Raw genomic sequence first — 11,039 nt, forward strand, 5'->3', positions numbered from 1 at the left:
AGACCCAGTGCTCTCTCCGTTGTGTCATCCAGTCAGCCCCAAAGTCATGACTAGTTACAGCTTTGCTATTTTTTATTTAATGTAATTCCCCTCAGTACTCAGATGGACACTGGGATCCAGTGAATTCCAGTGCCCCGGAGAGTTCTCTGAAAAAGAAGAATAAAAAATTAGGAAACAGGCTTTGGTCAAATTTGAGTTTGTACTCACACAAATGGGCCGATCTGACCTCTTTGGGCTAATCTTCTTATTTGTAGGTGGTGACAGCAGAGGATGTTGACACAGTCCCTGCGGCTGCTGGAGCCCCAGCGGGGGCTGCCGAGGGAGCCCTAGAAGCCGTCACAGAAGGAGAAGCCCTCCCCTTGGGTGAAGGAGAGAGTCTTGTTGAGACCCAAGCTGTTACAGAGACCATGGAGACCACTGAAAGTGATAGAATTGGGACAGAAGGAGTGGAAGCAGCTGGAACCCAGGTAAAGGCCCTGATGGAAAATGGCGGCTCCATGAGGTCAGACAAAGTAGCGTGTGTTACAAAATGGCAAACATACTTGTAGATGCTGCAATGGTGTGTTTCCCGTCCAGGTTATAAGCCTGGAGGATCAGGTCAAAGAGTGGCTGCTAATAATCCAGTGTCACCAGGAGGTGTCTTACCTGAGACCTGGCTTGGCCCTGTGCTGTTTCACATTTTATCAATGACTTGGATGAAGCGATAGACGGAATAGCCATCAAATTTTCTGAAGACTCAGATCTGGGAGTCGTAACTAACCTAGAGTGTGACAGAGTCAGGATCCAAAACTCTCTTATCGGGATAGGGAAAAGGACAACAAAGGTCATTTTCAGCCTGCTGCCCATTTTGTTTTGTTTTTGAATAATTGCATTTTAAAATATTAAAAACCATTCTTAGCTGGAGGATTATACCAAAAAAACCCCCAAAAAACAAAAAAAAAGCAGCCGGTCAGATATGGTCCATGGGCAGTATTTTACTTTTTGTGCATTAGAGCATTGAGCTGAAAATCAACAAAGATCATTGTAAATTCTTGCACTTAGCTACAAGAAAAAAAATCAACTTCAGAAGTAGAATATAAGATATATAAGATAATATATGAAATAAGAATAATATAAAAGAAACAGTTATTCTGAAAAAGATCTGAAAATTTTTAGTGGACTGTAAGTTCAATGTGAGTTGATGTTAGAGTTGAAAAAAAAGCTGATGCAATTTAAGATTGTCCTTAGATGAATAAATGCACCTAATAATAAAGTGGTGAGATTCCCACCATCCTCTTTCCTCTGACCTCTTTTGGACCATCATTGATCAGCAAGAGCATCCATAAGAGGGCCCATGGTGAAGGTCTCGGAGAGCACATCATATGAGCATTGATAAAAGGGACAGAGGATCCTTAGTGAGAAGAAGAGAAGGGGGAAGAGGGGCACAGAGATGTGCTGTCTGGATATTTGAAAGGGTGTCTTGGAGGGTGGGATCTGTTCTGTCTTGGATCTGAGGCTGAAGGAGGAGCAAAGGGATAAAAGGTGCCGAGGACGATTTCAGCTGCACAGAGGGGAAGCCGTCCCCAGCAGGAGAGCCAGGGTCCCCAGGTCTGGAAGAAGAGGCTGGATGCTCATTGGGATGGGTGTATGAGTGGAGTTCGGGGCTTCAGAGCTCCTTCCAATGCTAGTTCTGCATTTCTGCAGACATTTGGCATTTGATTTGCTGTAGCAATGTGCTGTTTTTTTCTCCCAGCAAAATGTCTGCTCTTAGAAGACTGGGATTGTCTTGGTCTTTGTTTATTTAATTTTTTTTTGGTTGTCACTTTTGTTTTTATTTGTAGGGAGTAGAGGGAGCTTCTGGAAAGAAACTCCTTCATCGCCTATAAAGACCTTCCCTGCAACTTTTGATCTTCCACAATTGGGAATACTAAGAGGCTAATGGCTTTCCCAGGGCCATTCAACCAATATGTATAAGAGAGACTTTGGAACTAAGCTTTCCTATCACTGAAACCAGTTTTCTGTCCACTAGATCCCATTGACTTTCTTCTCTGGTACTACATAGGAGGGATTTAGAAGTGCCTGATAGATAAGGAAATGAATAATATTAATAGCCAGTATTTAAATTTTGCCAACTATGTGCCAGGAATTGTGACCAGTGTTTTGCAAATGTTTTCTCATTCTATCTTCATAACAATTCTGGAAGGTAGATCCTGCTTTTATCTCCATTTTACAGACGAGGAAAATGAGTCAAACAGAGGTCAAGGGACTTGCCCAAGATCACAGAGTAATCTAATAAGAGTCTAAGGTTGGTTCTGGATTCAGGTCCTCCTATTCTAGGCAGCACTTTATTGTGGAAGAAAGAAGGATGGATGAATGAATGGAAGGAAGGAAGGAAGGAAGGAAGGAAGGAAGGAAGGAAGGAAGGAAGAAGGATAAGGAAGGAAGGGAGAAGGGAGGGAGAGAGGAAGGAAGGGAAGAAGCTGCTACCTTCACTCACCCTTGATCTAAACCAATTTCCTTTTTCTGAAGAGGAGAGAGTTAAATGGATCATGAGAACTGACTTTTAGAATTTGATGGTCTATCATTGGAAGAGGGATTAGAGTTCTTCTTTTTCCAGGACAGAACCATAAGAAGTTGCAAAAGTTGCTTTCAATACTCTGAAAGAAAAAAATCACAATACACACAAGTGGAATCGGCTTTCTCTGGAGATTGTAGTTCACCCTCTGGGAGACCTTTGGGTGACTACCCCTTTGGGAATATAGAAAAGGAAATTCTAGTTCAAAGTAAAAGTAAAATCAGTGGTCTCTGAGGCTTCTCCTTGAACCCTGGACATTCTACTATTAATGTTCGTTGAAATGCATTTTTTCTAGTTAAGTGACAGTTTTGATAATTTTTTTAATTATAGTTTTTTACTTACAAGTTCTATGTATGGGTAATTTTACAGCATTGCCAATTGCCAAACCTTTTGTTGCAATTTTTCCCCTCCTTCCCCCCACCCCTCCCCCAGACGGTGGGTTAACCAATACATGTTATATATGCTAAAGTATAAATTAAATATAAAATAAGTCTACATGTCCAAACAGTTATTTTGCTGTACACAAAGAATCAGACTCTGAAATAGTGTCCAATTAGCCTGTGAAGGAAATCAAAAATACAGACGGACAAAAATAGAGGAATTGGGAATTCTATGTAATGGTTCTTAGTCGTCTCCCAGAGTTCTTTCTCTGGGTGTAGCTGGTTCAGTTCATTACTGCTCTATGGGAACGGATTTGGTTCATCTCATTGCTGAAGATGGCCACGTCCATCAGAATTGATCATCATATAGTATTGTTGTTAAAGTATAGAATGATCTCCTGGTCCTGCTCGTTTCACTCAGCATCAGTTCCTATAAATCTCTCCAGGCCTCTCTGTATTCATCCTGCTGGTCATTTCTTACAGAACAATAATATCCCATAACATTCATGTGCCACAGTTTATTCAGCCATTCTCCAATGGATGGGCATCCACTCTGTTTCCAATTTCTGGCCACTACAAAGAGGGCTGCCACAAACATTTGTGCACATACAGGTCCCTTTCCCTCCTTTCTGATCTCTTGGGGATATAAGCCCAGGAGAAACACTGCTGGATCCAAGGGTATGGACAGTTTGATAACTTTTTGAGCCTAGTTCCAAATTGCTCTCCAGAATGGCGGGATGTATTCACAATTCCACCAATAATATATTAGTGTCTCTGTTTCCCCAAATTCCCTCCAACATTCCACATTATCTTTCCCTGTCACTCTAGCCAATCCCTCAGGTATGTAGTGGGATCTCAGAGTTGTCTTAATTTGCATTTCAGTTTTGAGAATTTCTAAGTAATTTTTTTCTTCTTCAGGAGAAAATCATTCCTTCAGTTGTCATTGAGCCTGCATCCAACCATGAAGGGGAAGATGAGCAGGAAGAGGAGCTTGGGATGGCTGGAGAGGTCAAAGAGGCAAGAGAAATTGCCCAGGAGGATATCAGTGAGACTGCGGCACTGGCCAGTGACCAGAAGCCACTGGAGGATGCTCAGCCTGCAGCTCCTGGTGGAGTCTCTCCCCTCCCATCCAGTGGTGAAGCTGCACTAGTCCCTCCAGGCTTCCTCTACAAGGTGAGGTGGTTCCCCCATCACACAGTCCTTTAGGGTGGGTTCCAGTGACAGCAGGAGCATTGTCCTGGTCCTTAGTATCTGTTCCCACCCACTTGGGCTCAGAAGTGACCTGGACAGTCCTCAAAGCTACAATTCCTTCCCTCCTTGTCTCCTGGATCTCTGAAAATCCCTAACTTCCTTCAAGGCACAGCTAAACTATCCCTTTTCCTGACCTCTTCAGTTATCAGATCTCTTCCCTCTAGCCCCTCAAATTATTTTACACTTTCTTATCTATTTTATACCTACTCATTTCTATACATGTTATTTTTACCAATGGAATATGAACTTCTTAAGAGCAGGTCATTTTTTACTCTACAATGCCTAACAGAATGAATGGATGGATGGATGGATGGATGGAGAAACTCAGAGAAAATCTTAGAATCCCTAACTTGAAGGGACCATGGGGTCCAATGGCCCAACTCTCTGATTTTACAGATGAGCAGACTGAGGCTGAGAGCATATTTGCTCAGGGTCACAAAGCTAATTAGCGTGGGAAGCATAGACATAGGTTGGGACTCACTTCTTCTTGACTCCAAGCCCAGTGATCTCTCCACTCTGTCCCTAGGTGCTTCCACCAGATAGCTGGACTCTTTCATTTTATTTATAACATAACCAGTCCAGCCTGAAAATTGACTTGTCCAAGACCCCAGAGCAAAAAGGAGGTTCAAATACAGATTTCCTAACACTCAAACTTGAGCTGGTGCTTATTTTGCAGATACTTATCATGTGCTAGGGTTGAAAGAAAGCGTAGCTAAGTCATTGTCCCCGCCCTCATGCAGTTTATAACCTAGTACGTGAAGGTGAAGGACCTCTGATTATAAAATGCAAATTACTGACCCAAACTGATGCCTTGAATTATAATTTTCAGGAACCTGACTTGAATATGGAAGCACATGCTGAGATGACCTTTGGATAGTCCATAAATCATGCTCATTCAAACTGCCCCGGCTGAGGGCCAGGGCTCTGTTGTCTCCCTCCTCCATGAACTGCACTTTGCTGTGTGCTGGTCTTCAATCTTGCTTTTATTTGTTTTAAATAGCACTTTGAAGGCTGCATTCAGCAAAAAAACTATTATAGGTATTACTATACCCATTTTACAGATCAAGAGACCAAGGCACAATGATTTTCCTGGAATCCCACAGTTCCTCCTAAGAGTTAAAGGCAGGATTGGACCCCAATCTCCTGGACCAGTGGGCTGTAGATTTTCCAGAGGATGTACTCAGGAGGGTTGGGTTTTTACTTTTTAGCTCTCCTTTCTAAGCTGGCCTGATGGTCTTTCATCTCATCTCTTCAGGTGGAAGTGCTCCATGATTTTGAGGCAGCTAATTCTGATGAGCTTAACCTGAAGCGCGGTGATGTGGTCCTGGTGATCCCAGCAGAAGCAGAGGCTGAGCAGGTAAAGCTGAACACCTTGGTGCCTTTCCTCAATTTTCCCATCCTCCTCCCATGGTTTTTGGCTCTTTTTTGTCCCTGGATATTTTCATCCAGGGACTAGATGTCTCCCTCTTCTGGAGAGTTCATCCATGTGACCTCTGGATGGCCATGGCTGAAGATCTCTTTCAGTTGGAGTCTAAAAAGAGGCTCCTTTTGCTTGGCTTTGGGGGCTGAAAGGAGAACAGTGAGTAAATGTGACAGAAAGCTGGGCTCCGGTTCCCCCATATAAAACACTTCCTGCTCAAGCCTGTGCAGAAGTAGAAAGGACTGTCTTGGGAAGTAGTAAATGGTCTTATCACAGGAAGTCTTCCAGCAGAGACTGATTGGCTGCATTGCAGAAATTCTGCAGAACAGCCCAGTCAGCGTCTTAGGAACGGACCCCTTCCAACTCAGAAATCCTGGGATTCTATAAGGGACCATTTTGACTTGTGTTTGCTGCTTTAAGTGACCATTGGGATTCTTAAACTCATATACTTAGCAGTCTCAGAGACCATCTAGAACAGTTCCCTCATATGAAAGTTGAGGAAACTGAGGCCCCAAGAAAAAGAAGTGATTTGAGCCAAGATTTGCAGCCAATTCCTCTGATTCCAGATAGCTTTCTCTCTCTGTCTCCCTCTGTCTTTTAGAAAGGGAGCTCTTTTGCAGAAGTTTCTTTTGCTTCCTCTTGAAACTGATCTCTTAGTTCTCCATCCTATGCTCATCTTTTATGTATTACGATGTTGGCTAATGCTTCTCACATCTTCCCCTCATAAGCCAGTCATGAGTATTTATGACAAGAATCAATTGAAAACATATCTACGCCCCACCTGACCTTTCCTCATTTCAATCCCTTCAAGAGAAATCCTTAACCTTGGCCACCTTCCTTTATTATTCTCATGAGCTTCAATGGAATTAAATATGGGCATTTGTGAGAAGAATGGACCCTTATATACTTAGGAGAAGTGGTCAAAATGCTTCCTCTATTAGTTATCTATTCAAAGCCCATCTTAGTCCTTTGTATGGATGACATCATCATTTCCAGAAGGCTGTTTTTCTCATCAACTAGGATATTACTAGTTATTTTATTGAGTCTTTTAATTACCATGCTTCTTTTCCCCTTCTTCAAAATTTGCCTAAGGGCTTAGATTTCTTGTCTGTTGGGCAGTATCTGTTTCTATGCTCCTCACAGCAGAGATGCAAATAGATGAAGCTTCCTGTGCTCTTATTTCTAATGTTCTTGGGCTATGTGGGGCACAGACTCAGATTAAATCTGCTCCCACGCTAGCCCAAAGTGATTCATCTTCCTTTGAGGATTCAAGGAATATCAGTATTGCCCAGGAAATAAAACTTCTCCCAACATTTTCACTTTCATCTTCCACAACCAAATCATCCTCAGCTTCACAAGTCCTTTGAAGCCACAGCCAGAAGTTTTCCAACAAACCATACTATACTGTAGGGTTTAGAACAAGAAGGGACCAATAAGGGCCTTTGTCCAACCCCTTTGATTCTCCTTTGTCTAGTCTGTTTCATAGAGCTACCTCGACTTTTTTAACCAAGACCAGAAGTTCTGATAATTGCTGCTTCACAATATACTTTAAAGTCAAGGAAGTGCTATTCCTTCATCGCTCGTATCTTTTTTAAAAAATCATTTCCTTTGATAGAGAGCAAAAGCTTTTCAAAAACATTTTTTATTATTTTATCAAGCTCTATAAAATACTTCTTTAGTAATATGATTGATATAGTATAAATATATTCAGTTTGATAGTATGGCCATTTTTATTATATTGGTACAGCCTAGCCATGAACACTGAGTATTTCTCTAACTATTTAGATTATTAATTATAAGTTAATTACATGTGAATAACTCTGGGATTTAATTTATCCAAGTCTCTTTTGTGCTTTGATAGGTTGATCCCCAGATGTGTGATGCTTTTTGTAGTTATTTGGAATGAAATTTCCCTTTCTTTTGTTGCTTTTTGTATTTTGTTATTATTATGGAGAAATGCAGTCATTTTTGTAGTGGGAAATGTTGATGAAGTTACTCAACTGGCTTTGGGTCTAGCCAGTGTGTCCTTAAATGTGTGGTTGTTTCCCCCTAGAAAAGTACAAGTCCCATGAGAGCAGGGACGACTGTTTCTCTTTGTATCGCTGCAATGTAGTGTAAGGCTTGGCACAAAGGAGGAGCTTTTAAAATGTTGGATTGATGTGTTCATATAAAGCCACTATATACATACAAGGGAATCTTCTTTCTCCTCCTCCTCTTCTTCCTTTTCTTCATTGTCACATCATCATCACCATCCTTCTCTACGTGCAATGGAGGGATCCCTGACAGAAGTCAGTGGACATGAGTTCAAATCTTTCTTCTGATCCTCATTCAACCTCCCCAGCTCTTAGTCACCTTAAGATAAAGTGGAGGGCCTGGACTAACCGGCTGCTGGAGTTCCTCCCACTGCTAGATCCCCTCCAATGTTCAGCACGATGATCCTGAGAAAACTTGTCCTTTCCCTTGCAGGATGCAGGCTGGCTCAACGGCGTGAAGGAATCGGACTGGCTTCAGTACAGAGACCTGGACACCTACAAAGGCCTCTTCCCAGAGAACTTCACCCACCGCCTGGATTAGTCACCCCCTCTCCCCGGCCCTCCGGGGCCGAGGTGAAGCTGCTCCGTAGAGAGCTTGGCCAATGGCTTTCCAAACCGACGGGAAGACGAGGAGCCCGCTTGGGGGGCTCCACCGCTAACGCTTTACAGACTGGTGTCCCGCAAAGCCGGGGGAGACATATTCAAGGAGCATGTGTTGAAAAAAAAGTTAAATTAAGTCAAATTTTAAAAAGTCAAGTGAACTCCTCCGAAGCAGCCAAGGAGGCCGTCCTCCTTCGTTCTGTCTGTGACAACGGGTTTGTTTGTGCTTTCTCTGAGCTATGGTGAATCCCGTACTTGATCCCTCCCCATAAAGTCTCAATTAGCTTCCTCAAGACCAGAACCTTAATTTCTCTGCACTAAGTGTATTGTATTGAGCTGCTGTGCTGTGGAAGGTTTGATAAATAATCCTGTGGTGAGACACAGTCCTTCTTCTTCCCTCCCCTCCTTCTCTTTCCTTCCCCTTCCAGTTTCCTTCTTCACCCCCCCATCCTTTTCTCTCTCTTTCCATCTTTCTCTCCCTATTCTCTTTGTCTCTCCCTCCTCTCTATGTCTCTCTCACTCACTGTCTCAATTCTTTCCTCTCTCTGTCTCTCCCCTCTCCTCTCCCTTTCTGTTTTTGTCCGTCTCTGTGTATGCGTCTCTGTCTCTGTGTGTCTCTTTGTTTCTCCTCTTTCTCTCCCTGTCTTCTGCCTCTCTCTGTCTCAATCTGTCTTTCAGTCTGTCTCTCCATGTCTGTCTGTCTGTCTCTCTCTCTCTCTCTTTCTCTCTCTCTCCCTCTTTCTTTCTCTCTCTCTCTCTTTCTTTCTCTCTCTCTCTCTTTCTCTCTCTCTTTCTCTTTCTCTCTCTCTCTTTCTTTCTGTCTCTCTCTCCCCATTCCTCCTTTCCTCCCTTCCTCCCTCTCCCATTTCCCTCTCTCCCTTCCTTCTTCTCTCCCTCCCTCCTTTTCCCTTCTCCCTCTCTCTCCCTCCTCCTTCTCTGTCTCTCTTTTGCTCTGGGTTGTCTTTGTTCAAATCTTAACTGCTGCAAACATTTTCAGTGTTTTTTTCTGCCATATCTCTCTATCTCATATATCTCCAAGCCCATTAAACCCTCCTATGCAGCCAGAGATCACAGGCCCTCTGTGCACACTTGCAGCCCCATAGGCCTCCCCGCCTCCTTAGTCCAGCCTCTCCTTCGGTTCTATACCTCGGTGTGTCACGGGGACGCGTATTGCTCTTATCCTTTCTGGCATTACGGTCCATGGTTTTGTTTCCCGAGCAAAACCCTCAGCCCTGTTGCCAAAGCATGGGACGGCGTCTCTGTGTGTATAATGTGCACTTTTCCCAGTGAGATGATGAACAGTGATTTTAAAGCTGCAAAAGAATCTGACATCAGTGACTTCTGTTGCTGAGGATGAGTGAGTAAAATGTTCCCTCTCATTAATGTGACATTGAAGAGTATACTTTTGTATGAGTTTGGCCGAAAGATGGGGGAAAGAACCTATCCCTAAACACACCTCCGTGAAAAAGAAATCTCCCATTTACTTTCACTCCTTATATTTATGCAGCTCGCCTTCACAGATCCTTTAAACAAATTCAATGATATATCGTGTATCCAGAAGTCATCTGTAACGATTACGTTTTTCAGTGTTGTGTCATTCCAAATAAACCTTTGATCCTTCACACGTGAGCTCAGTTCCTCTCGAGGAGCGGCGTTTCTGAAAGTTTGGTTCGGTCTGAAAGTCAGACGTGGGGAAAAATGGAAAATTTCCATTTTACAGATTAAGGGCTTGGGATTTGGAGAGATTAAGGGACATACCCAGGGTGATATGTGTCTGACTGCAGATCCAGAAGGTAAATAATGACTTACTCAGAGTTAGTGGGAGCACCAGAACCAGAATTCTGGCCTCCTGCTTTCCAGGACAGGATTTTCCAAAGTGGGGGACAGAGGAAAGGGACTGTGAATAAAAGGACCTGGCTCTGATCCTGCTTCTGCCTCTGTTAGACACAATTTCTTTATCTGTCAAAGGAGGAGGTTGGAGTAGACGACCTCTTAGGTCCCTTCCAGCTGTAAATCTATAACCTTAGGAGTTGGTAACATCAGAAACGGGGGCCTCTCAATCCTGCTCCCTAAGGCACACACCAGAAAAATGAAAGCCCACAGAAACTTTTGGTTGGCAGATATCTAGGCCTTCTCTCTCCTTCCGAACAGCTCTTAACGGCGGTGAGATGGCAGCCCCTGAGGAAGGGCCCTGTCCAGAGTTCCACTAGTGAGCACCAAGTCTGGCTACTAGTGGCAAATCCAGGTTTACTGCCTTCATAATCAGCAATTCCTTTTCACAGCAGCCTCACTCAAGACCATATTTCTTCCTGGCATTTTTATGTCACTGTGTCTGTAGATGAATAGATCAAAGAAATAGGAAAGTCAGTTAGTGGGTCCATTGTCTGCAGGAGATAATTCTTCACCCAAGCAAAGGGACTTTTTGGTGATTGAGTATGTATTAATCTCCCAGCACTCTCTCCAGGATATACGGTGACCAAGACTCCGTATTTGCCACATGTTTGCTTTGTATATGCTCCTGATTCATGGTTAAAACTCTCCCGTGCAAAGCTACTGACTCCTATATTTTATGGAGCTCAAGAAAATAGTTATTATTAGGGTCAATTTTTTTCCTGGAACTAATTTATGATAGAGCTATGGCATCACATATGGCAAGAAGAAAAAGGGATAATAATATGGCACACATAACAACATCATTTCTTCTGCATAAAATGGAATTAAGAAAGATTTAGGTCCGAAGTAACTCCTCAGCTTTTGGGCACTGCACTGTGAATATTAAAAACCAGTATTGAAAAATTAGC

At 43.0% G+C, this 11,039-nt stretch overlaps 1 protein-coding gene across 2 annotated transcripts in view; it reads left to right on the forward strand.

Annotated features, from left to right (window-relative positions):
- The window catches only part of AMPH (amphiphysin), a 184,780-nt gene extending 175,823 nt beyond the window's left edge, over positions 1 to 8,957 (forward strand). For both annotated transcript variants that reach the window (XM_051978706.1, XM_051978716.1), the window contains 4 exons: positions 255 to 467; positions 3,853 to 4,107; positions 5,441 to 5,542; positions 8,072 to 8,957. In XM_051978706.1, coding sequence (XP_051834666.1) covers positions 255 to 467; positions 3,853 to 4,107; positions 5,441 to 5,542; positions 8,072 to 8,179 — 678 coding nt within the window. In that variant the 3' untranslated portion in view covers positions 8,180 to 8,957. The remainder of the gene's footprint in view (positions 1 to 254; positions 468 to 3,852; positions 4,108 to 5,440; positions 5,543 to 8,071) is intronic.
- Positions 8,958 to 11,039: the final 2,082 nt, after the last annotated feature.

This window comes from Antechinus flavipes, chromosome 1 (genome assembly GCF_016432865.1).
Source record: "Antechinus flavipes isolate AdamAnt ecotype Samford, QLD, Australia chromosome 1, AdamAnt_v2, whole genome shotgun sequence".
NCBI lineage: Eukaryota > Metazoa > Chordata > Mammalia > Dasyuromorphia > Dasyuridae > Antechinus > Antechinus flavipes.